General features: G+C 48.8%; 1 protein-coding gene across 2 annotated transcripts in view; it reads left to right on the forward strand.

Moving 5' to 3' along the window:
- The first annotated feature begins 12,824 nt into the window (after positions 1 to 12,824).
- DRGX (dorsal root ganglia homeobox) overlaps positions 12,825 to 20,883 on the forward strand; it is a 54,004-nt gene continuing 45,945 nt past the window's right edge. For both annotated transcript variants that reach the window (XR_014253266.1, XM_082424266.1), the window contains exons 1-4: positions 12,825 to 12,840; positions 13,094 to 13,209; positions 17,706 to 17,803; positions 18,673 to 18,774. Coding sequence is in view for 1 of the 2 variants with exons in the window: in XM_082424266.1 (XP_082280392.1) it covers positions 13,176 to 13,209; positions 17,706 to 17,803; positions 18,673 to 18,774 (234 nt within the window). In the remaining variant the exon portion in view is untranslated. The remainder of the gene's footprint in view (positions 12,841 to 13,093; positions 13,210 to 17,705; positions 17,804 to 18,672; positions 18,775 to 20,883) is intronic.

Below are 20,883 nucleotides of genomic sequence, written 5' to 3' on the forward strand. Positions count from 1 at the left end.
CAGCATACATGTGATTTTGGTGAAGGGGGAATACATGTAATCAAGCACATATTTTTTGTGAAATTTTCTGCTAGTCTAGTGAAGGTTACTGCTAGTCACAAGGAGCAGTTGTCATCATGAAGGATGTTAGTGCTTTTCTAGATATGAGGAGATACAAGAATTGGGCTCATAAAAGTGGCTCCTGAAAATATCTAACTATCTGAAGACCTGTTCTGCCAGTTTCTCCCAGAGCACAGAGTACCTCATTTCTGCTCTCCACCTGAGCTCCTTTCAGGGGGTGTTGAAAGTCAGGAGCTGCAGCAGCGCATGATTTAATCCTTGTAGAGGTAGATGGCAAGTGTCAGTGGAAAATACCAATTTGTAGTTGACAAAGGCTTCCCAGGCAGAGAGAAGAGCCAGGAAGAGGGTGGTAAGATGGCTGGCCAGGCTGGGGTGGGGACTGGGTACAGGAGGGGCTTCTCTGATCGTCCCAGGTGAGATGCCCCATTAGGACACCCCCAGCGACCTCTTGCTCTTTACCCCCTGGCATGGAGGTAGACCACCAGTTTGTATAATAAAGACCCTCTCTCCAGGCTGTGGACCCAGATGGAGCCAGAGGCAGAGGCAGCTGGGAAGTCCTGTTCTTGAGCTGGAGCTACGTGTGAGGCCCGGGGTGCACCCCCAGCTTCATCTGCAGTGCCCACTTGAAGGAGAAGATGTGTCCAGCTCCTGCAGTGGGAATCAGCTCCATCCATCCACCTGTCCATCCTGAAACCAGAAGACATTCGCATATTCTGAGCCCTCACTCTGTGCCAGGGCCTCGGTGGGAGCAGGCAACATACAGATAAATCAGCCGGGGCTCCAGTTGTGCACGTGAAGCTGTCTGTACAGGATTTTGAGCTGAAGAGGAAGGAGCTACTGTCTTTGCAGTTTGGTGCCACCTGGTGGCAGTTTTTGGCTCCGGCTTAAATCAATGGGGGCGACTCTGGGTTGGGGGGCTCCGTGGGACATCCGGATAACAGCAGCGATCTCAGAAGTTGCATAGTCGGTTGGTAACACTTTGCCAGCCCAGTCTGAGGAAATTGGGCTGGGAGAACTGGGGACACACACAGAGCCGTCCCCCATCCCCTTTTCTGCTCCCCAAGATGGGGTTGCCTAGGGTTTTCCCTTCCTGCCTTCCTCCCACTCCCTCTGTTCTCCTCTTAATCTGGGCTTACATTTTCATGGAGTCTGCAGTACTGACCTGTGAACCAGGATGTATGGCCACTCTGTAGGGGTGTAAGCAGAGTGCCCCGTCTGCTGGTGGCAGCCCCCGGTGGTGGAGGAGTGGTGAGTGGGTTCAGGGAGTCCTGAGGACCCGCTGCCAGATGTCCCTGCCTTAGGGAGAAATCAGCCAGCGGCCTAGCGTATTGACTCCCCTGGTGTTTGACCTCCTGACCATCTTCCTCCTCAGCCTGGGAAAGAAAGCCCTGATCTCGTGCCTGTCCCAGGACCTGCCTCCACCGCCTTTCTGTCCCCACCCCAGTGTCCTCTGGCTTCGGGTTTCCTGATTGTGACCTCTCTCCCCAGCCAAGAGGTCTGTCTGGGGCATCAGGGGCTTCCATCCAGACCTTTGTCCCGTGGTCCGTGGGTTCTCACCGGCAGTATCTGACTTTCTGGACTGTCCCTGAGACCCTGATTGGCTCCAACGTGGCCACCCGCGACTAGAGGGGGCTGACGCTGGCCTGTGGGATTTGCGTTACAGATGTGGTTTTCATTTGGGGGTTATGCCCACTGACGTCTACTACCCGTGCAGACTGGTCCCCTTGTTAAAGGATGGAGAGCTGAATGTTGTTCAAAGTGGAAGGGAAGCCAAAAAGAAAAATATGCACGTGGGCATGGGCTTTCACAGAATTGGGAAGAAGTACAAATGACTCTCGGGAATCTTCAGTATGCTTATTGTTTGATCAATAAGAGAATACTGAAAATTTATCTTAAGAGAATAACAACGGCTGTATGAATGTTCCACAAGAGTCCCCCGAATGAAACAGCACTGTGACAGATACTGACAGTTGTCTCCCAATATCCACTCTCCTTTCTCCAATGACAACAGACCCTGCGATACTTCTCTGGGCACACGGATGCCTCCCTAACAGCTGGGTGTAGCCACAGTCTTGGCCAAGGGGACGAGAGCAGAGGTAACACGTGCACCTTCCAGATGCTGGAAGGGCTGTGCCCTCCAGTGAAGGGTGTGCCACCCACCCTCCGTCTCTACTCTCCCTGGTGGCTGTAAGGCAGACGTGGAGAGAGGTCCTCTTGGGCCATGAGGACAGGGCCTCATCGAGGGATGGTGGCGAAAGCAGATTGAAGGGAGCCCTGCCACCTCACGGAGCAGGGCCACCATACCAGAGTGCACATCCTCATGTTCTCTTAGGTTGTGAGATTGTGGATGTTTTTAATTTCACTGCTCTGTGTGCTTTTTAGAAATATCTTAACATTTAATTCATTGATTGATTGATTTTTCCTTTAGACAACTTTTTCTGAGAAGCAGAAAAAAAGCAACGTCAGCCATAAACCTACCACTTAAAAAAAATCTGTCCAGGGTTTGTAAGTTCAGACGCCTTCAGATGTCAGATAGAAATCACCATTGTGTGAAGTACCCAGTGTTACAAAGGGGCAGGACATGGACCTTGATCAGTTGTGTTCCATACAATCGTTTTCACATTTTAAAGAAAATAAAACAAAGCCTATATCAATTCTGATTGAGCAAAAAAATTTTCACCGCAATAGCCAGGTGGCCACCCCTTCAGAAAGCAAAAAATAAGGGTCTCCTCCTCTTCCCCCATTCTTCACTTATACCTCCCCACATCCAAATACTATTTCTTGGTTAAAAGGGTGAAGGTGGTGAGAGGTCAGAGCCCGAGCCCACGCAGACACTCTTGGGAGAGTTACGGCAGAGAGGGAAGGAGATAGGCATCCCTTGGATAGGACAGAATTTAGCATACGGAGAGGGACAGAGAGAGAGAGAGAGAGAGAGAATGCGGAAGTGGAAGGGCTATTACCCATTCCCCACCCTCACCCCTCTTTAGTTTTATGAAAGGGAGCTCACGCAGGCTAACCTCCACCACCAAATCTGCGGAGCCTTTCACCATTTCATAAGGTACTTCTTCTGAGATGGGAATCATTTCTCTGTTGCAGATGGGGAAGATAATGTTCAAAAAGCTGAGAGGACCCAGGAGCTGGAAAGAAGCACCAGGGATTTCAGACATGAAACACCATGTGCATTCTATACTGCAGGCTGTGGAGTGGGCAGAGAGAAGGCTCTAGAATGGTTTGTGAGTAGAGTCAGGCAAAACAGCCCAGGAGAGTGCTTTCATCCTGTAAGACTGGACAGAGTGTCTGATTTGCTTGTGACCATCTTGGAGGTGACTGCTTGTAACTGTTCGAAGGCCCTCAGCAACATTTAGTAAGAGATACAGGAGAGAGGAGACGATTGATTGGCCCTTGATTCACGTACTTATTTTTGTCCTGACTTGCCCAGGGAGCATCGAAGGACACGGCCCAGCACTTGAAGGGAGAGGCGTTGATTGCCAAATGCTCTGTTCATGCCTATGTCCTCTTGGACTTGAGCCCCTAGATCTCGTTTTATTCTTATGCGTTCTTTCTTGCATGTCTATTAGGTGCCAGGCATTGGGCTAAGGGCTTAAGAATATCATGATGAACCCACTCTGACCTGTTCTCTAACTTCGTGGCATTTAGTCTACTTGGGGAGATAATGTTAGTAAAAAAAAAAATCACACAAATAAACGATATTAAAAGGTTTAAGCACAGTGAAAGAAAAGACATCTCTTTTCTCTTGCCCACAGTGTAAGGCTGGCACAAACATGGTTCTCTGTGAGCATCTGTTGGAGGAGTGAGAGGTGAAGGAGAAGAGGAATGTTGGAGCTACAGGATGGCATCAGGGAAGCTCTGCTGGGGCCCTCCACCTCCCCGGCAAAGCTGAGGCCTCATCCATCCCTGCTTCAGCTGCCCTCTTGCAGCAGCTGGGCTCAGTCTCTCTGGCTGGGATTCTGGGCCACACGGCTGTGGGACTGGGGGGCAGCCTTGGGCAGCAGGGGTCCTCTCCAGGGGTACAGCCTGTCGCTGGAGCCTGGGCTTTAGCAAGCTCTGCTATAATGTTTATGAGAGGCTTTCCTGACACACCTACCTTCTCTATCCCTGGATCTTGTGTATAAGTGCATCCCCTGAATGCAGCTGGCACGAAACTGGTACTCCACAGCTATTTGGGGAATGAATGAAGAAGTGGATGGATAGACAGGTACATGGAGGATGCCCCCAGTTGTATCAATATGTCAAGCTGAGCCTTGCCCATCACCAGGATGGCCTGTGGGGCACTGTGGGCTGATTGGTGACTGGACTGAGAGGTGGGAATTGCCTGCACCAGCCTTGCTCAGACACCAGTCAATGTCATTCAATAAATATTTATGTTGGGATTTAAATGTGCTCTGAGTCTGCCGTTGAGTGAGGCTGAGGCCAGCAGGAGGGAAGGGAGGCAATAGGACCGTACCCTTGGAGTGTGCTGAGAATTTCTGCTGTATATACACATGGTCTCTCCGTGCTGGGCAAGGCCACGGTGAACTGAGGCACAAAGGGAGAACCAGACAATATGAGCAGAGCTGTGGACTGGGTGTGGGGCTGGGGGCAGCATCCTGGAGAAGGAGGGGAGGGTGTAACCATGCACAGGAGTGGGCTGGTCAGAGGGAGCGGGAGGTTCCTAAAAATCCAGGTTGGCAAGGGTGTCACGGAGAAGTCACAGTTATAAAGTGCCTACTCTGTGTGTGTGTGTGTGTGTGTGTGTGTGAGAGAGAGAGGGAGAGAGGGAAAGAGAGAGAGGGAGAGAGGGAAAGAGAGAGAGAGAGAGAATAAGGTACTGATGTTCTGATGTAGTGATGGCTGGCCAGATACTGAAAGGCAGGCATTGTCAATCCTGCTTTGCAGACAAGGAAAGGGGGGTTTAAGAAGCCAAAGTTAACCCCAAGTCTGCTTGATTGCAAACCTACCCCCCTCCCACCGTAGATGTTTACAGAATTCAAGTCTATTAAAAATTAGAAGGCTTTCTTTGTGCTTACTAATATTTATGTTGTAAACCTATTTTATTTCTTTAATAGTCACTTCAATTAAATTCTGCACATTTATTAAACATTTAGCATGGGCAAATGACTGTGTATTTTAATTCAGGAGAAACACATCTCATTAAAGAGGGCACAGCCAAGAGCACCGGGCTTGGGGCTGGGGGATGGATTCCAGTACTGCTTCTGTTGATAACCGGTTCCTCCAGTTGCCATCTCCCCACTCCTCCTCTTAACATTCTGCACCTCTGTTATTTTATTCTTACGGACAACTGTTTTACACCAAAGAGCTGACCTTGAAAGTTATTTGTCCTAAAGGTTTGCTGGTGAGATAATTTAGATTTGGAGACAGATCTTTCTTCTATTTTCGGCTGGATCCTATTTGAGATTTCCTTGGATTGACTTCGTTTTCTTATCAGCAACTTATTATGACGTCTTTAATAATAGCGGGCTGGAATTAACAACTAAATGTTCCTAAAATGATTTTGCTCCAAGTCAGTGACTCCAGTAAATCCCGCAGAGTAGTCCTGGATGTTGGGATCTTAGAAACTGAATCCTGCAGGTGCACCTGTAGGATATATCCCAGACTGTGGTCCAGCTCCCTGAGATTTTTCACTGTAGCTGAAACTGGGAAGCAGGAGGCTGAAGGCTGTTGTTGAGCCTTGTCAAGACTCTTGGATTCTGGTGTGATGGCCTGAACACTGGGGACCGAGGGGAGACTGGGTCCGTGGGCTCTGGGGAGAGAGGTCGCTTCTCCATTTGAAGCTGCATAAGGATGCAGGAGTATGGGAGCCCCTCCTTCAGCTGGGGGTGGGATGTATTCTGAGAGCTGCCCTTCCAAAAAGCTCTCGAGGGCAGAGGAGGGAAGACCCAGTGAATCCAGTGCCTTTCGGTGTGGTACCAGATGGTGTCAGTTTCCCTTCTCCCTGCTACCCCATCTCATTTCCTAGCCAGAATCTCTAGTGGCTGGCTCCTGAGGCCAAGAAATCAGTTCTGTATCTCCTGTGCCTAGCACAGAGGGGGTGCTAGATAAGTGTTTATAGAAGTGGACTGAACTAGACTCTGAAACTCCAGGGGCTGTGAACTTAGTCTCCCTCAATACGCCCCTTTCCCATCCTAACATTTGATAAGAAGGCATTATCAGTTGGGAAATTATGCTAGACTCACACAGAATTTATGTCAGGGGTAGGAAAGTCAGATGTCTGCAGGAACCAAGTGTGTCACACAGATGTGAGAGGTGACCTGGAGGAAAGTAGTGTGGAATAGTGGGGCCTGTGGCTAAGTAGAGTTGACATGCCCAGTCTAAAGGCACTCAATTTGAATTTCTAAAAAACTTCTGTTGGCCAAATAACATACCTCTGATACAGCTTAAAGGCCCTTGGTTTAGGTTTTCTAGTCAAATAGTTGTGTGCTGTGTAAAACTCAACAAACCAAGCAACGAAGCATGAAGGGAAAAATGTAAGGAAATAAGCATGGCAGACTGGCAGACGAGTAGGAGGAAGAGCCACAGAGGAGCTCTCCCCATGGTGGTACTGCTTTGGCCCAAGGTGGGCTCATCTTGGAGACAGCCAGAAGAGGCAGATGCCATCTTGTAAGTACCCAAAGCAGCTCAGGGTAGCATCTCTCCAGGAATGTGGCCCCCTAGTGGGCCATAGTAGTGACAAGACAATAATAACAATAATGGTAGTAGAACAGTTGTAGCTAATGAGTGGTTGTTACGTGCTGGGCATTGTTTTCAGTTCCACCCCCCCCTTAATTAAAAGAAAATAGACTATTTTTTTTAGAGCAGTTTTTTTTTTTAATTTTTATTTATTTATTTATTTATTTATTTATTTATTTATTTCTGGCTGTGTTGGGTCTTCGTTTCTGTGCGAGGGCTTTCTCCAGTTGCGGCAAGCGGGGCCCACTCTTCATCGCGGTGCGCGGGCCTCTCACTATCGCGGCCTCTCCTGTTGCGGAGCACAGGCTCCAGACGCGCAGGCTCAGTAATTGTGCCTCACGGGCCCAGTTGCTCCGCGGCATGTGGGATCCTCCCAGACCAGGGCTCGAACCCGTGTCCCCTGCACTGGCAGGCAGACTCTCAACCACTGCACCACCAGGGAAGCCCTTCAGAGCAGTTTTTGATGCACAGTCTCCCCATTACCAACATCCCCCATCAGATGTTACAGTCAATGAATCTACATTGACACGTCATAATCAGCCAGAGCCCAGAGTCTACATTAAGGTTCATCCTTGGTGTTGTACTGTCTATGGGTTTTAACAAAAGTATAATGACATGTCTCCACCACTGTAACATACAGAATATTTTCTCTGCCCTAAACCCTCTAGCACTCTTCTTAATCTGCCCACTAGCACTTGATGTAAGCATTTTTATCCCCCCTTCACAGAGAAAGTCAAGGGGGTCCTGAAGGAGTACATGACCTGCTCAAGCTCACCTTTCTCATGAGGGCTGGAGCCTGCTTGAGCGAAGACGAGTATGCACAGACTCTTCAGGAAGCGGGCCTGCCTCAGGTGCAATGCTTTCTTACCTCGTGAGGATTAGGCAGACTGGAGCCAGCTGTGAGATTCCCTGAGAGCCACATGAGAATACACTTTGTCCTGTGGCCACTGCAGGTGAGATTATTAGAAGTTGGCTTGTATTTAAGTAGCTGCTATTACTTTTACATGACAGTAAAACTAATGAATGATAGGACATTTCCAAGCTAAAATGCATATTTATCCCTTGCTATATATATATGTTTTTTTTTTCTTCCGTTCATAGTCCCCTGTTCATCTGGAATTTCAATTCGCTGCTTTTTTTTTCCTCTCACATATTCCATTGTGTTCAGCAATTGTAAACTTTCTTGGCAATTTCCAAAACTAAAAAATGACAATAGATTTGCAGACAAATAGAGGATGTGTGGGGTCCATACTGAACATGCATATGCTGCACCTTCTGTCTTGGGAGAGCTGTGTGGCCACTGAGTATTACACCAGAGAGGCTTTAAAAAATTTAATAACGGGGCTTCCCTGGTGGCGCAGTGGTTGAGAGTCTGCCTGCCAATGCAGGGGACACGGGTTCGAGCCCTGGTCTGGGAAGATCCCACATGCCGCGGAGCAACTGGGCCCGTGAGGCACAATTACTGAGCCTGTGCGTCTGGAGCTTGTGCTCCGCAACAAGAGAGGCCGCGATGGTGAGAGGCCCGCGCACCGCGATGAAGAGTGGCCCCCGCTTGCCACAACTAGAGAAAGCCCTCGCACAGAAACGAAGACCCAACACAGCCATAAATATATAAATAAATAAATTTAAAAACCCACACATTAAAAAAAAATTTAATAATGAAACAATATTACAAAACACCCAGACACTTTAAAAACACATAATTAGGAATTCAGTGTGTTTTTTTTCTCCCTGAAAATGGAAGTATTTTATCTGCTTTAGTCCACTGTTATGGTTTTAAACCGTGTTTACTAAAACTGTTTCTGCTAAAGAAAGTTTTAAAAGGGAGGTTGGAAAAATCTCTTCTGAGCACAGTCGAGATGTCAATTCCAACATATGTTCACGCATTCAGGCTCAGAAGATGTTGACAGTGGTGTTTCCAGATGTTTCTCCGTTTTCCTAAAACAGAGCAAATGGTAAGAAATAAATACCATGTGTGGTGTTTGAGACACTGACCTGGAGCCTCAGCTCCCTACATTTTCTAAGGATTTGGGATTCTTTTCAGGAATCAATTAAAAATAACTCATAATTCAACTGAAAGACAATTTAGGGCTTCCAGGTATAGATGCTCCAATTTCCAGCATTTTATTGTTGCTCTCAGTGTTTTTGAGGTGACAGTTCTCCCTTCATAGAACAAGCTTAAAATTAGAAAAATCAAACACCCATTAGAGAAAGCAGATTTACTCTCATTAATTGATACAGAGGTGGAAAGCTACCATCACCCAGATGGGAGCCCAGTGCATCCCCTGCAGACATTCTCAGGGGCCAGAGCCTGGGTCAGCAGCAGCCCACTTGGCCCAAGCCGGAGCTGTCTGTCTAAGAGCGGAGGCTTGGATTTTCAAGGGTAGGGATGAGCTGCACGGGGGAGCCTCTCTGCAACATCCGCACACAAATCTTAGGGTGTGTGTTACTCTCTTCCCACTTGGTTTTATTATTCTTTTAAAGTGAACAACCTTGAAAGTTGAACTCCCCACTCTGTTCCGGCTTCTCTCTGCTCTGCTGGACAGGAGGTAACGTAGCATGCCTGTTTAGTAACCAGAAAGTGATTGTTAGAGGGAATGGAGACTGTGACTGCTCTGCATTAAATACGGAGAGAAGGAGCCTTTGAGGACCAACCACAGAATTGTCTCCTTCCAGAGGCTGGAAGCAACCCAGGTGGGGGTAGGGAGGGCAGCAGTGGGTGTGAGAATCTGTTGAAATATGACCCGTGGTTTTAACTTTAAATAAGCATTTCCGTCCTAAGAGAAGCCCCCTCTAATGTCTCCTGCAGCTTTGATTTTGGAACACGTCACATTCCTCATTAAAGCAATCACTGTTAAAACATAAAGCAACACAGGATTTATTTCTTCATTAAACTGATGATCCGTATATGAAGCCAATTAACATTATGAGTCTGGTGAACATCAAGTGTAAAGAGGTTAGAGAAAATTAAAAGCAGTCACCTTGGTCTTTAGATAAAGAAAGTACATTTTTAGGTTGTAAATTATCAGAGTGTCCAAGCAGGACAGATCGGTGAATTTGGTTAATTGGAAAATACATTTTACCGCACAAGAATTAAGGAAAAACAACCTTTTCGTTGCCAACACTCTTTTTTAGAGGGGAGGGGGATGGTAGCGAATACATACATGTTAGTCGCCTCTCTCCGGCCCCGAGGGTCAGAGACAATCCGAGGAAAAAAAGGGGCCCGCGTTGTCATCAAAGTTTGCTGTAGCCTTTCCTCTCTGCGATTGCTTGGTTGGTTGTTTATTCGCTGTTTTGCCAACAGGAACGAGCCCGGCCTCGCTGCTGGGGGAGAGGAACTTCGGGGGAGACGAGGCCGAGGGTCCCGCTGGCTCTGAGCCCCGCGCCAGGTGGGTGTTTTGCGGGAGCCTGGCTAAGTGTCCCATCAGGGAGACAACCAGGCTCGCGTCGGGGACGCTGGGAAAGCCGGGACCAGGCGGCGACCGGCAGCGGGAAGTTTCCCGGCCGTAGCCGCGGGGCAGGAGCGGGGCGTGGGTCTGCGGAGCCGAGAGTTTGGTCCTTGCTGCGAGCACTGAGCGCGCGTCCCAAGTAACTTTCTCAGGTTTGGACCAGGAGAGGATTGGGATCGGGCCCCCAACACCCAGAATCCGGCGGGGCGCGTCCGGCCGCGGCGCAGCGCAGGGCCACAGAGCGGCCCTTGTGACTGGTCGCTTCCCTTGCAGCCCAGGAGGAACAGGTGCCGCTGTCCAGGGTCCTGACTGACTGGGAGGCTCTGGGAGCGCGTTGCCCGCAGACCCAGAACAAGCCTGTCCAGCCCCCGGGACATCTCTGGGCCTTGCCAGGAAACTGCTTCGGCGAATGTCAGGGATGGGGAGCTGAAACTGGGGTTTGGACCTCGTTGGTTTCTGGGGCCAACGCGGCGCTGGGCGCCTGGTGCCTTGAGTTCCCGTACAGATACTCAGGTGCTCCTTGGAGCATCTTGGCCGGGTCCGCCCGGATGTCTTCCTCACCCTGCTTCACAGGCACTAGGCTCCGGAGCGCGCGGGGCTCTTGCAGGAGAGGGGATGCCGCCTAGGGCAGGTGGGAGTTTGAGGGGGCTTTTGGCAAACCCAAGCGCGCAAGGGGAGACTCGGGCTCTTGAAAAGAGATCCAGAGAGCAAGGGTGCTCTGAGGGAGACAGGGAGAGAGAGCGCGCCGAGCTTCCTGGCCTGGGTTGAAATAGGGTCGGTTCTCAGGGCTCCATCCCTTTCTGGATGAAGTGGAAATGGCCCGCCGGCCCTGCCTGTTACCGCGCCCGCCGCCCAGACATGCATGCGTGCTCCCCGCCGGCGGGTCACCTGGACTCGCGGAGTCGGTGGCCCTGGCGGAGCTGGCGCAGCGGGCTCTCTCCGCTCTGAACCCAGCCGGCGTTTCCAGCGGTTTCTTCCGCGTGACTGGGTCGACTTTCCGCGCCTGGGCGGGCTGAGCCCAGGAGGGGCCGCTGAAGTGCACCGGCCCCGACTTGCCTCTGCAGGAGCCGTGCTGCATCTTCCTCCTGGCGGTTTTCGGAGGGGCGTCCACGGGCCGGTCAGGGCCTCAGTAATCTGCCCTCCGGCTCTATGCGCCTCGCTCGGGGCGGGTGTCCACGTGTGGCCCCGCCAGGCCTTTTGTTTCCAACTCACTGTATCTTTAAGATCAAGGCTGGATCCCAGGCAGTGCAGGGACCCGACCCACCGCCTCTCCAGGGCTCCTGAACGCAGCATTAGAATGTTTATAAAATATTCAATTTATGCAGTCTGTCCAAGAAGCCATCGTCCCAAAATAAAATCAGCAGTCTAGACGGAACACAGACACCAGAACTTATCAACAGTTGTCTGACTTGCATCTTCTGATGCATCTTGAGTGGGTCATAATACCAACTTTATTTTCAGTGGTGCATAAATTAATTACACGCATTTAATAACCAAAATATCATTATATTCCCCCTTTAATATCATAAAGGCTTTCCGCCAGGGAAGCACTTAATAGTGCAGGGGGCCGTAACGGGCTATTATCCTGGTGTAATGCTATTACAGAACCAATTATGTGCCATTAGACTTGCTTTTTTTGCAGTTTATGTGATTTGATCCAATCCCGCGCCCCTGACTTGAAAATTTCAGCCCGGTACTTTAGAGTTTAATTTTCACCCAGGCAGAGGGAAGGGCGGTCTCTCTCCGCTGAGTGTCTGCCTCGGATGCATTTTAAAAGTAATTGCGAAGGGTCCCACTGCATATCATTTGCATGGAGAAGCGAACATAAATTCTGGGACCCCTTGCTGAGAACAAAATCAAACTTTCCTTTTGTACGGTCGCTTGGAAAGGAAAGCCGTGTGCAAAGAGTCCCCCCAAAACCCATCCGGTGGTGACAATTAGCAGCGCTTTGTCAGTTTGCAGCCCAGGAGTCACCAGGCCTGACAAGGGGAGCTTAAAACCAAGCTCTCCCCGAGAAAGAAGGTTTGAGTCAGAGGGAACTTGGGGTGGGGGTGGGGTGGAGTGTTCAGAAAATAATGCTTTTTGGGGGATGGTGGTGGTGGTGATTGTTTCAACCTTCTTTTAAAAGAAAAGAGGAAAAACATTCCTGATGTTTGCTGAGAAATGACGGATTTTTTTTTTTTTTTTTTTTTTACACCACGTGGGCCATTTGTAAGGCCCAGTAGACCTATCCAAGTTACTCGCTGTAGACAGCGCTGGAAATAATCAGATTAAGGCCAATTACGCGTGAGATTATAAAGGCGAGTGCTGAGCGGCGGCGCACGCTGTAGACAGACAGCAAGACATCTGGCCACTTCCCGAGTCACTTTTCTGGTCTTGCGGGCGCCAGCCGCACGGAGCCCCGCCCGTATCCAGTCGAGCCGGGCGAGCGGACCAGAGGCTGTCACGCTCCGGCCTTCCTCGCCCGCCACCCGCCGAGGTACGCGCGGCTCCCGACCCACACACCGAGCCCTGCGCGCCTGGCCTTGGGGCTCGGCTGCCTTCCTGGCGGGGGCTGCCTTTCGCGCAGATGGCCTGGCGCGCTCGCCGGACTCGGCTGCGTTGACTTGGGTGCAGGATTGTGGCAGGGACCCCTGAGAGCCGGGTACCAGACTGTGTGGGCTTGGTGTTGGGGCCGAGGTGGGGGGGACGTCTGTCCGGGTGGTGGACCCGAATGGAAGGGCTGTCCCACGGGGTCTCCGGCTTGCGACGGCCCTGCCACCTCCCCGCCAGTCCCCAGAGTGGGCTGAAGACGTTGGGAGGGGTCTTTCCAAGAAAGGAGCGCCCGGGGCGCTCCAGGGCTGGGCGGGGGGCGAAGGCAGAGGGAGACTGAGGCTCTGTCGCTGTTTGCTTTGCAGCCAGGCCAGATCTACGCGTGCCTTGTCGGTCCCGCAGTCACCCTCCCGGGTCCTGGCCGTCCGGTCGATCCGGCCGTCGGCGATGTTTTATTTCCACTGTCCGCCACAGCTAGAGGGTGAGTAAGCGCCGAGCCAGGAGCTGCTCCAAAAGGCCGGCGCCGGCCAGAAAGGGCCATAGCCGCAGCTGGGGCTGGTTGGTGGTTGGGTCCCTGCTCAGCGAGGGGCGCAGCCGCCGGAGGTGGGTAGAGGCGCCCTTGGCCCTCTCCCCACATCCGGCTCCAGCCTTCCACCCCGTCGCCACCTGCCTCCTACCTCGCCCCCCACCCCGCCCCCCGACCGGGCCTGGGCGGGTTGGCCCCCGGGCTATGAGCGCTGCCAGGATCCTCCCAGCACAGATGCTGGTGTCACGCCTCTAATCCGGGCTCCCCTGCCCAGGGGGCCGCATCAATCTTTCACGGTGTTTTGCAAACATCCCGATAAGCGGAGGTGGACTAGGTAGCCCGCATGGTCCTGGGCCGGACGTGAGCAGGAACCCCCGCTGCCAGGCTGCTCTCACTCCCTGCCCAAGGCGATCTTGCTCGGCCAGGCCAATGTGGCCCTCAGGAGCAGGGTGGCCCTGCTCACCACTGCCAGAAGGGCCCTGGCATGGCTCCTCCTCTGTGACTCACTGGGTTTCTGACCTCAGATGCTAACCACTTCCCGCTCCCAGGGCCAGCCCACGACCAGGGTTTGGGTTTTTGAGGGTCTCCAGTTCTTAGAAGAAATTTCGCTTCAGGATCCTTGGTATGGTCTCTGCACTGGGTTGTTAGGCGGGGGTAGGTTGGTGAGAAGGAAGTAGCTTGGATTTCTGGTCTTGGGGGCTCCCCAGGGGTGGGCCCTCCACACAAGAAGGGGATTATTATGTATCAGGCAAATGCAAAGCCACACACTCTGGCCCTTTAACAGCGCCTTCCTCAGACCAGTAGTCTCAGCCATGGGCTACTGGGACTTATATAACTGGGAGCAGTACCAGGACTTGGCTTTGGCAACCTACTCCTCTAGGGGGGGCGGTGGGCAGTGAGTGAATTTTGGAGGGGAAGAAATCGAGAAAGGCACGGGGCAGGGCAAAAAGTGGTGAGACACTGGGGGGACCTGAAACCTCAGAGCATGCTCCTTCACCTTGCCCTGGTTACCTTGAGCAGTAGCTGGCCTCAGCTGGCCAGTGTACACAGGGATTTCAGAAAGTTTGTTTTGTTTTTCCCATGGAAGCTTTTAAGAGTTCAGTAGGATTTTCTAAAGGAGGCTAATGAGCACCAGGGTTCAAGCCCTGCCAGCCCGGTCAGCATTCCTAAGAAGGGAAGGCCAGGCACTTGGCTGCGTTTCACCTCCTTTTACTTCCAATGACCCATGTGGATGGGCTTTATAAAGGTCTGAGAGGTTCATCCCCTGACACCTAGGACTGCAGGGAGATCCTCTGCTTGTGCAGTGGACACACCTTTTCTGCATCTCTGAACCTCAGGTTTGGACTGACTGATACTCGGCAGCCCACCCTTCCAGTTAAAGTGGGAAGGTTGAGGTTTGGGCATTTAGCAGATGGTGGGCTGCCTGGGTGACTGAAGGGGAAAGCTCTGTCTGCAGGGTGGGTTGCAGAAGTCACCTGGGGAGAGCCCTGGCCAGCCTGTTGTGGCCCCAGCACACTGAGCTGCTTGCTGCCCTCAGCTCAGCTTAGCTCACCTTTCCTTCCCACACCTGGGGCACATCCCACCTCAACGCTTATTCTGATTGCTGTGACCAGAAGAAAAGAAGATGGGTCTTTAAGAACTTTTTTATTCCTCTGCAGATGTGTTTCAAAGGCAGTTTTACAGAATCGGGTGTTTTATTTTAGTTTAATATAGCTGGGGGGGAGGTGACCTGCTGCCGATGGAAAGGCTGAGGACAGACCCTTGGAATCTGACTTCTCATTATTGCCTATCAGCTTTTTAATTGTAATTTCTTATGAATCTAGAGAGGCATATAGGAGAAAGCAAAGCATGGCTCGTAATCTCACTTCTCAGATAATTTTGCTGATATTAAATTAAAAAGTATTACATCTACCTGCTTAGGAAATTCAAATAGAACAGAAACTTATACACTGAAAAGTGAAATCCTCCTTCTCTACCTCTTTTTCTAAAGATATTCCCTGTTGTTGGTTTCTTGTGATTCCTTCAAGAAAAACATGCTATCACCTGCGTTTACCCTCATTTATGTATTTTTCCTCTATATGTTATGCCTTATTTGTGCTGAGATCATACTGCCACATCATTCAGGACTTTCCTTTTTTCACTTCATAATACAGATTTTGGTGATTTTTCCATGTCAATGTATGCAGATCTACTGGCTTCTTTTATTATTTTTTAAATTTATTTTAAAAATAAATTTATTTACTTATTTGGTTTTATTTTTGGCTGTGTTGGGTCTTCATTGCTGCGCGTGGGCTTTCTCTAGTTGCGGTGAGTGGGGACTACTCTTCGTTGTGGTGCGCGGGCTTCTCCTTGTGGTGGCTTCTCTTGTTGCAGAGCCTGGTGCACGGGCTCAGTAGTCATGACACGTGGGCTTAGTTGCTCCGTGGCATGTGGGATCTTCCCCGGGCCAGGGATCGAACCCGTGTCCCCTGCACTGGCAGGTGGATTCTTGACCACTGCGCCACCAGGGAAGCCTGACTGGCTTCTTTTAAATAGCTGTGTAGTATTCCATTATATATTGTTCAGAAGATGCCTACAATTGTGCACTTTGGTTGTTTCCATTTTTTTTTTTTCTGTTACCATGTTACCAGGAACAATATTCTCACTCCATTTTGGCACACTTTTAAAGTATATTCATAGACTACATACCTGTATGTGCACTTAAAATTTTTGATGGATATTGTCAAATTACCCTCTAATAAGGCTGCACAAATTCATGCTCCTACAAATGGTGAATAGTGTGTACAATTCATTATGCTTTTAATTGTACTGGGTATAATTGTGCAGCTTATCTTTTTGGCAAAAATGTTTTGTTTAATTATTGCAAGGTTTAACATTTTCATAACATTATCAACCATTCTATTTATTTTTAAGTAAGAAGGCTGTTCTCAAAATTTCCTCTTTTCTATTACGTTGTCAATCGTTGTTCTTATTAATTTGATGAACTGTCAGCTTTTTTTAGGATCCAGTTTGACATGCAGTGTTTCACTTAAAGATATTATATGTACACTTTGTGAAACAATTTGGGACAAGCAGGTAGAAGTTTGTGAGGCTGATTGTGATTTGAGAGCCTCGGAGATTGCATGTCATCCTCACCAGTCAAGTGCTTTGTTTTAAAAGGAAACTGTTTGGTTTCCCACAAAATAATGGAAATAAGACCGCTTTGAGGCTGTCCCTTTGAAGTTCCCAATGAGCTGGAGAGAAATATTTGTAACTAGGATTTTGAGGAAGAAAGCAATTTGGATGGGATGGTGGAGGGAGAAGTCTTCACCAGAGAGTGGAGGTCTTGTGACAAAGGATGTGCACTGGGGAGTTGAATAATAAGTAGGAGGGACTCCCTTTAGTAGATAGAATTTTAAAAAGCCGAAGGACCTTGCTTCTTTGGGACTGAGGTCCTTCGGAAGGATGACGCCTGGGCAGTGTCGCTTGCCAGTTCCTAATGGTGAACGTGCAGTGATGCTGAGACCGGAGCCCATGGCAGGTACAGCGTTCACTGGCTAATGGGAACTTGCTCATTTGTTTTCCTAAGAAGCCAAGTAAATGGTGGACTGTCAAGTAAATGGTGCACATTTGGAAAATGATCTGAATGCACATTTGGGGCCAAACTCTGTTGTGGCTTAATCCGAGCTTTGGAGGCTGGCAGGGAGGACTGTGGAAAGGATGGCTTTCTTTGCACAGAAGTGGGAGTAGTGGGTCTTTTATGAGCCTGGCCAGAGGCTCCTGTTTAAGTCTGCTTGGAATTCAGGACAGTCGCTATTGGTGCAGATTTCTTGTTAATTGACATCTATATAACAGATCCACTAGAGTGCTGATGAGCTGTGACCAATGGTATTAATATTCATTTATAAACTTCTTACCTCCTCGTGTCCTGAAGTTCTAGGAGAAAAGTGCTGGGAAAAGCTCTTGGTGATTTCTTTCCTCCCCTATCCCCAGCCTTTAATTCTTATTGTTGTAGAAACAAAGGAAAGTAAAATAACAAGTGAGCAAAAGGGAAACGTAGAGGCTTTTATTAAAGGATCAGAGGTAGAAGGGATGAGCTGAAGGCACATTGGACAGAGGTGCAGGCAGCTGGGAGCCAGAGGGCCGATGAAGGCTCCATCTCAAGTTAGTGACCCTTCCTGGCTCAGAGTCTAGAATTTCACAGGTGGACTTGGCTGTCTAAGGGAGTAAGGTCTCCACTCACCCTGTGAAATAGGCATAGTTAGGCCTAAAGTCAGAGGATACTGGGAGAGAGAGAGAACGTGAGAGAGTGAAAAAGAGGGAGCCTTAATTACAGGAGCAGAGAAAGATGCTTTAGGACAGCCAGGGCTCCGTCTGGGTGGGATGGGTCACTGAGTGAGTGTGCATGGCAGGGGCTCAGTGTGAAGACTGGGGGGCCCTGTGCTCAGGCTGATCCAGTTTGCTCCCTGCAGGCACTGCGCCCTTTGGCAACCACTCTACAGGAGATTTCGACGATGGGTTTCTGCGGAGAAAACAGCGCCGGAACCGGACCACGTTCACTCTTCAGCAGGTAATGATGTTCCCCTTCTGAGAGCCAGTCACTTCCTGCCTCCAAAATAATCAGAGATTGAGCAGCAATTCTTTGTCTTTTAAAATAAAGCCAACTGATCATGTTAACTGGATCTTTCTGTTTTCTTGAACAATTTATGTGTCAAGGAATCTGTCTGGGGAGAGGGCAGAGGACTGTGACGTTATGATCCCAGATAGTCAGTGAAGAGGCAAAGATGACGGCTCCCTTTTGTCTCAAGTTGAGAGTTTGGGGAACATTTCCACATCAGCAATACAGCAACATCATTTCAACTTTGAAATAACCTTTTGAGGAAGGCAGGTCAGGTATTCTCATCCCCAGTAGATAAATGAGAAAACCGGGGCCCAAGAGGTTGACTGATTTGTAGAAGGTATTGTCGTCCATAAGTGGAAGGGCTACAACTGGAACCTAGATATTGTGTTTCCAGGGTTGGGTCTCCTTCCCTTAGATCCGTTTGTCTCCCAGAGCACACTGGAGCAGAAACCCTAGGAGGTTTCTGTGGGACTGACCCAGTGAGGGCTTCTGCAAGTTGATTCTGTTCTTCCAAGCCCTATAATGAAAGCTGTGTGGGTTGCACTTTAAATGTAAATGCACTCAGATGTTTGTGCCTCTCTTATTTCTACCTCTTGGGGTAGCACTGAGGTTGTTAGTAAGTCTTAGCTCCCAAGTCTTCCGCGGTTGAAATTTTAATACTGTGGGATCTTTTCAAAGAGCATTTTTCTCCCTCTTCTTCCCCTACTTGATCTGTGAAACTACTTCCTCACCACACATAGCAAATTTGAAATATGCATCTGCTTCCTCTCACCTAGCCACATCCTCTCACCAGTAAATATTTTTTTTCCTTTTACCAGCTGGAAGCCCTGGAGGCAGTTTTTGCCCAAACACACTACCCTGATGTCTTCACCAGAGAAGAGCTAGCCATGAAAATCAACCTCACAGAAGCCAGAGTGCAGGTAAACCTTCTTTTTAATTATTTAACTCTCTAATATGAAAACTGGCAAACTTTTTTTTTTTTTTTCTTGACATCATGACTGCAGAGTGCACATTTGGCCAAAGAAAGCAAATGAAGACTATCTGTCATTTTCATGATGCACTTTAATAACATCAACATAATGTGGAATATTAGATTAGGTTGATTAATCGGTCATTCATAATTAACTAGTGATAATGTTCTACACTAATTTGTCCGCGTCTCTAAGGTACTAAATTACATCAATGCACATCCATTTCCTTGCTTTGGAAAAAAAAAAAAAAAAAGAGCTGAGATGCTATTCTCAAAGCAGCTCTGACCGCTCTGGGGTAAGGCCGGTCAATTGCAGAGAACTGTGTTTTCATATGGGAACAGAGTAGGATCTGCTTTCCAGAAATTGCATCATGTCCAACTTTTCCCCAGAACGTGGACTCTTTCAGCGAAGTGGTCCGAAGAACATGGGCAATTTAAAAATCTTTAAACGGCAGCAGCAAAAGGGCTGCCTCAGAGCCGAGTGTGGCCCGTGATGACTGCCTCTAAGCAGGATTTCTTTTTAGAAGCTACACGGTGATTACGTTTAAGTGCACAAACCCGTCGAGCCCAGCAGATGTGCCCGAACGCAGGAGGAACAGATTCGCAGCAGCGCCTCTCCGGGCGAGCTATTCTTTGAGCACAATTATATATTCATTTTATTTATGGGGTTTCCTCCATGCTGTTTCTGTTCTTTTTTATGTAGGGACTTGGGGTTAAGACTATGCAAAGATCTAATTGTAGGAAATATAATAGTTTGCTTTCGGTTCCCCTGGGTCATGTTAGTATCTCTTAAAAACCTATGGCTGAAGAGAGATAATGGAATTCTGAACAGTAAATTGGGGGTTGTAAACAAATTATTTCCCCTATAATCAGATTATGTGATCCTGATTATTAAATCTGAACATGAATCATTGGTCATATGCGGGCAAATTAAACTGATTATTATTTGGAAATGAAAATCTCCTTTGGCCAGGATGCCGTTTATCCTTTCTTTTTTTAATGCTAGCTTGCCAATAGCTGCCTAAAGACTGAACTGCAAATTGAGATAAATGGCACAATTATTGAGCATTCAGAAGTGGAAGATCATAACTTCTCCCTGAAAGGTGCAAGGGTGAGATAGGGGTGGTGACAATTAAAGCTGGGAATTGTTGTTCGGGCTATTGTTGGCTATTATGCAAACAGACAATGGCTGTGAAGCGTTTGTTTAGTGAGACTCCATGTGGGGACACGGCTTTGGTGGCGGGATGGGAGATGTGTTTACATTTATACCCCTTGCTCATTCAAATATGATTAATGTTCTATAAAGCAGGGTCTTAATCGAAGCTGATGTTGTCAAACAATAACTAAATAGGGAAATAAACGACTCCATCATGCTCTTTCCTCAGAAGCAGGCGAACTGTCAGTGCAAAGTCATTAAAATATGATAATGAAAAATAGCTCAATTAAATGTTGTTATAGCTGTGACCTTCATTCAATTAAGACGCCAGAAAGTGTCTGCATTTTGCTTTGCATTTAACTGCCCTAAATTTAGAATATAGATAAAATCATTATTCAGTGGTTGCTGATATGTGCAATTAAAAATCAACTAGATTAAAAAGAAAGAAAGAAACCCAGTTAAAGGAGAATGAAAATTCGGAGGTGGGGTGAGCCTGGAGACCGAGGCTCTCTCCTGGGCCAGTCTGCTGACAGGCAAGGAGGAGAGGATGCCCAGGGGAATAGGAGGGAGGTCTAGCCAAGCCCCCCCCCCACCCCTTTTTTTTTTTTCAAAAGCCAGGAATTATCTTCCAGGAGAGAGGGGGAAGAGGTTTAGCTGCACACAGAGTAAAGGGCAGCAGGATTTCACTGACCTCTGGGAACACCTTGGGCCCAGGCTGCCTGACTGCCCTGAGGCTGTCCTGCAAATGCAATCTTGGTTTCTAAGGCTTAAAGAATTCCACACCCGCCTCTAAGAAGGCACTCAGAGCAGGTGAATCACAAGCCACCTCCTAACCTGAGGATGGTGGAGATAATAACACTAGCTAATGTTCACCGAGTGATTGATTGCTGTGTGACAGGCACT

The sequence above is a fragment of the Balaenoptera physalus genome, assembly GCF_965194825.1.
Source record: "Balaenoptera physalus genome assembly, chromosome: 14".
Classification (NCBI taxonomy): Eukaryota; Metazoa; Chordata; class Mammalia; order Artiodactyla; family Balaenopteridae; genus Balaenoptera; species Balaenoptera physalus.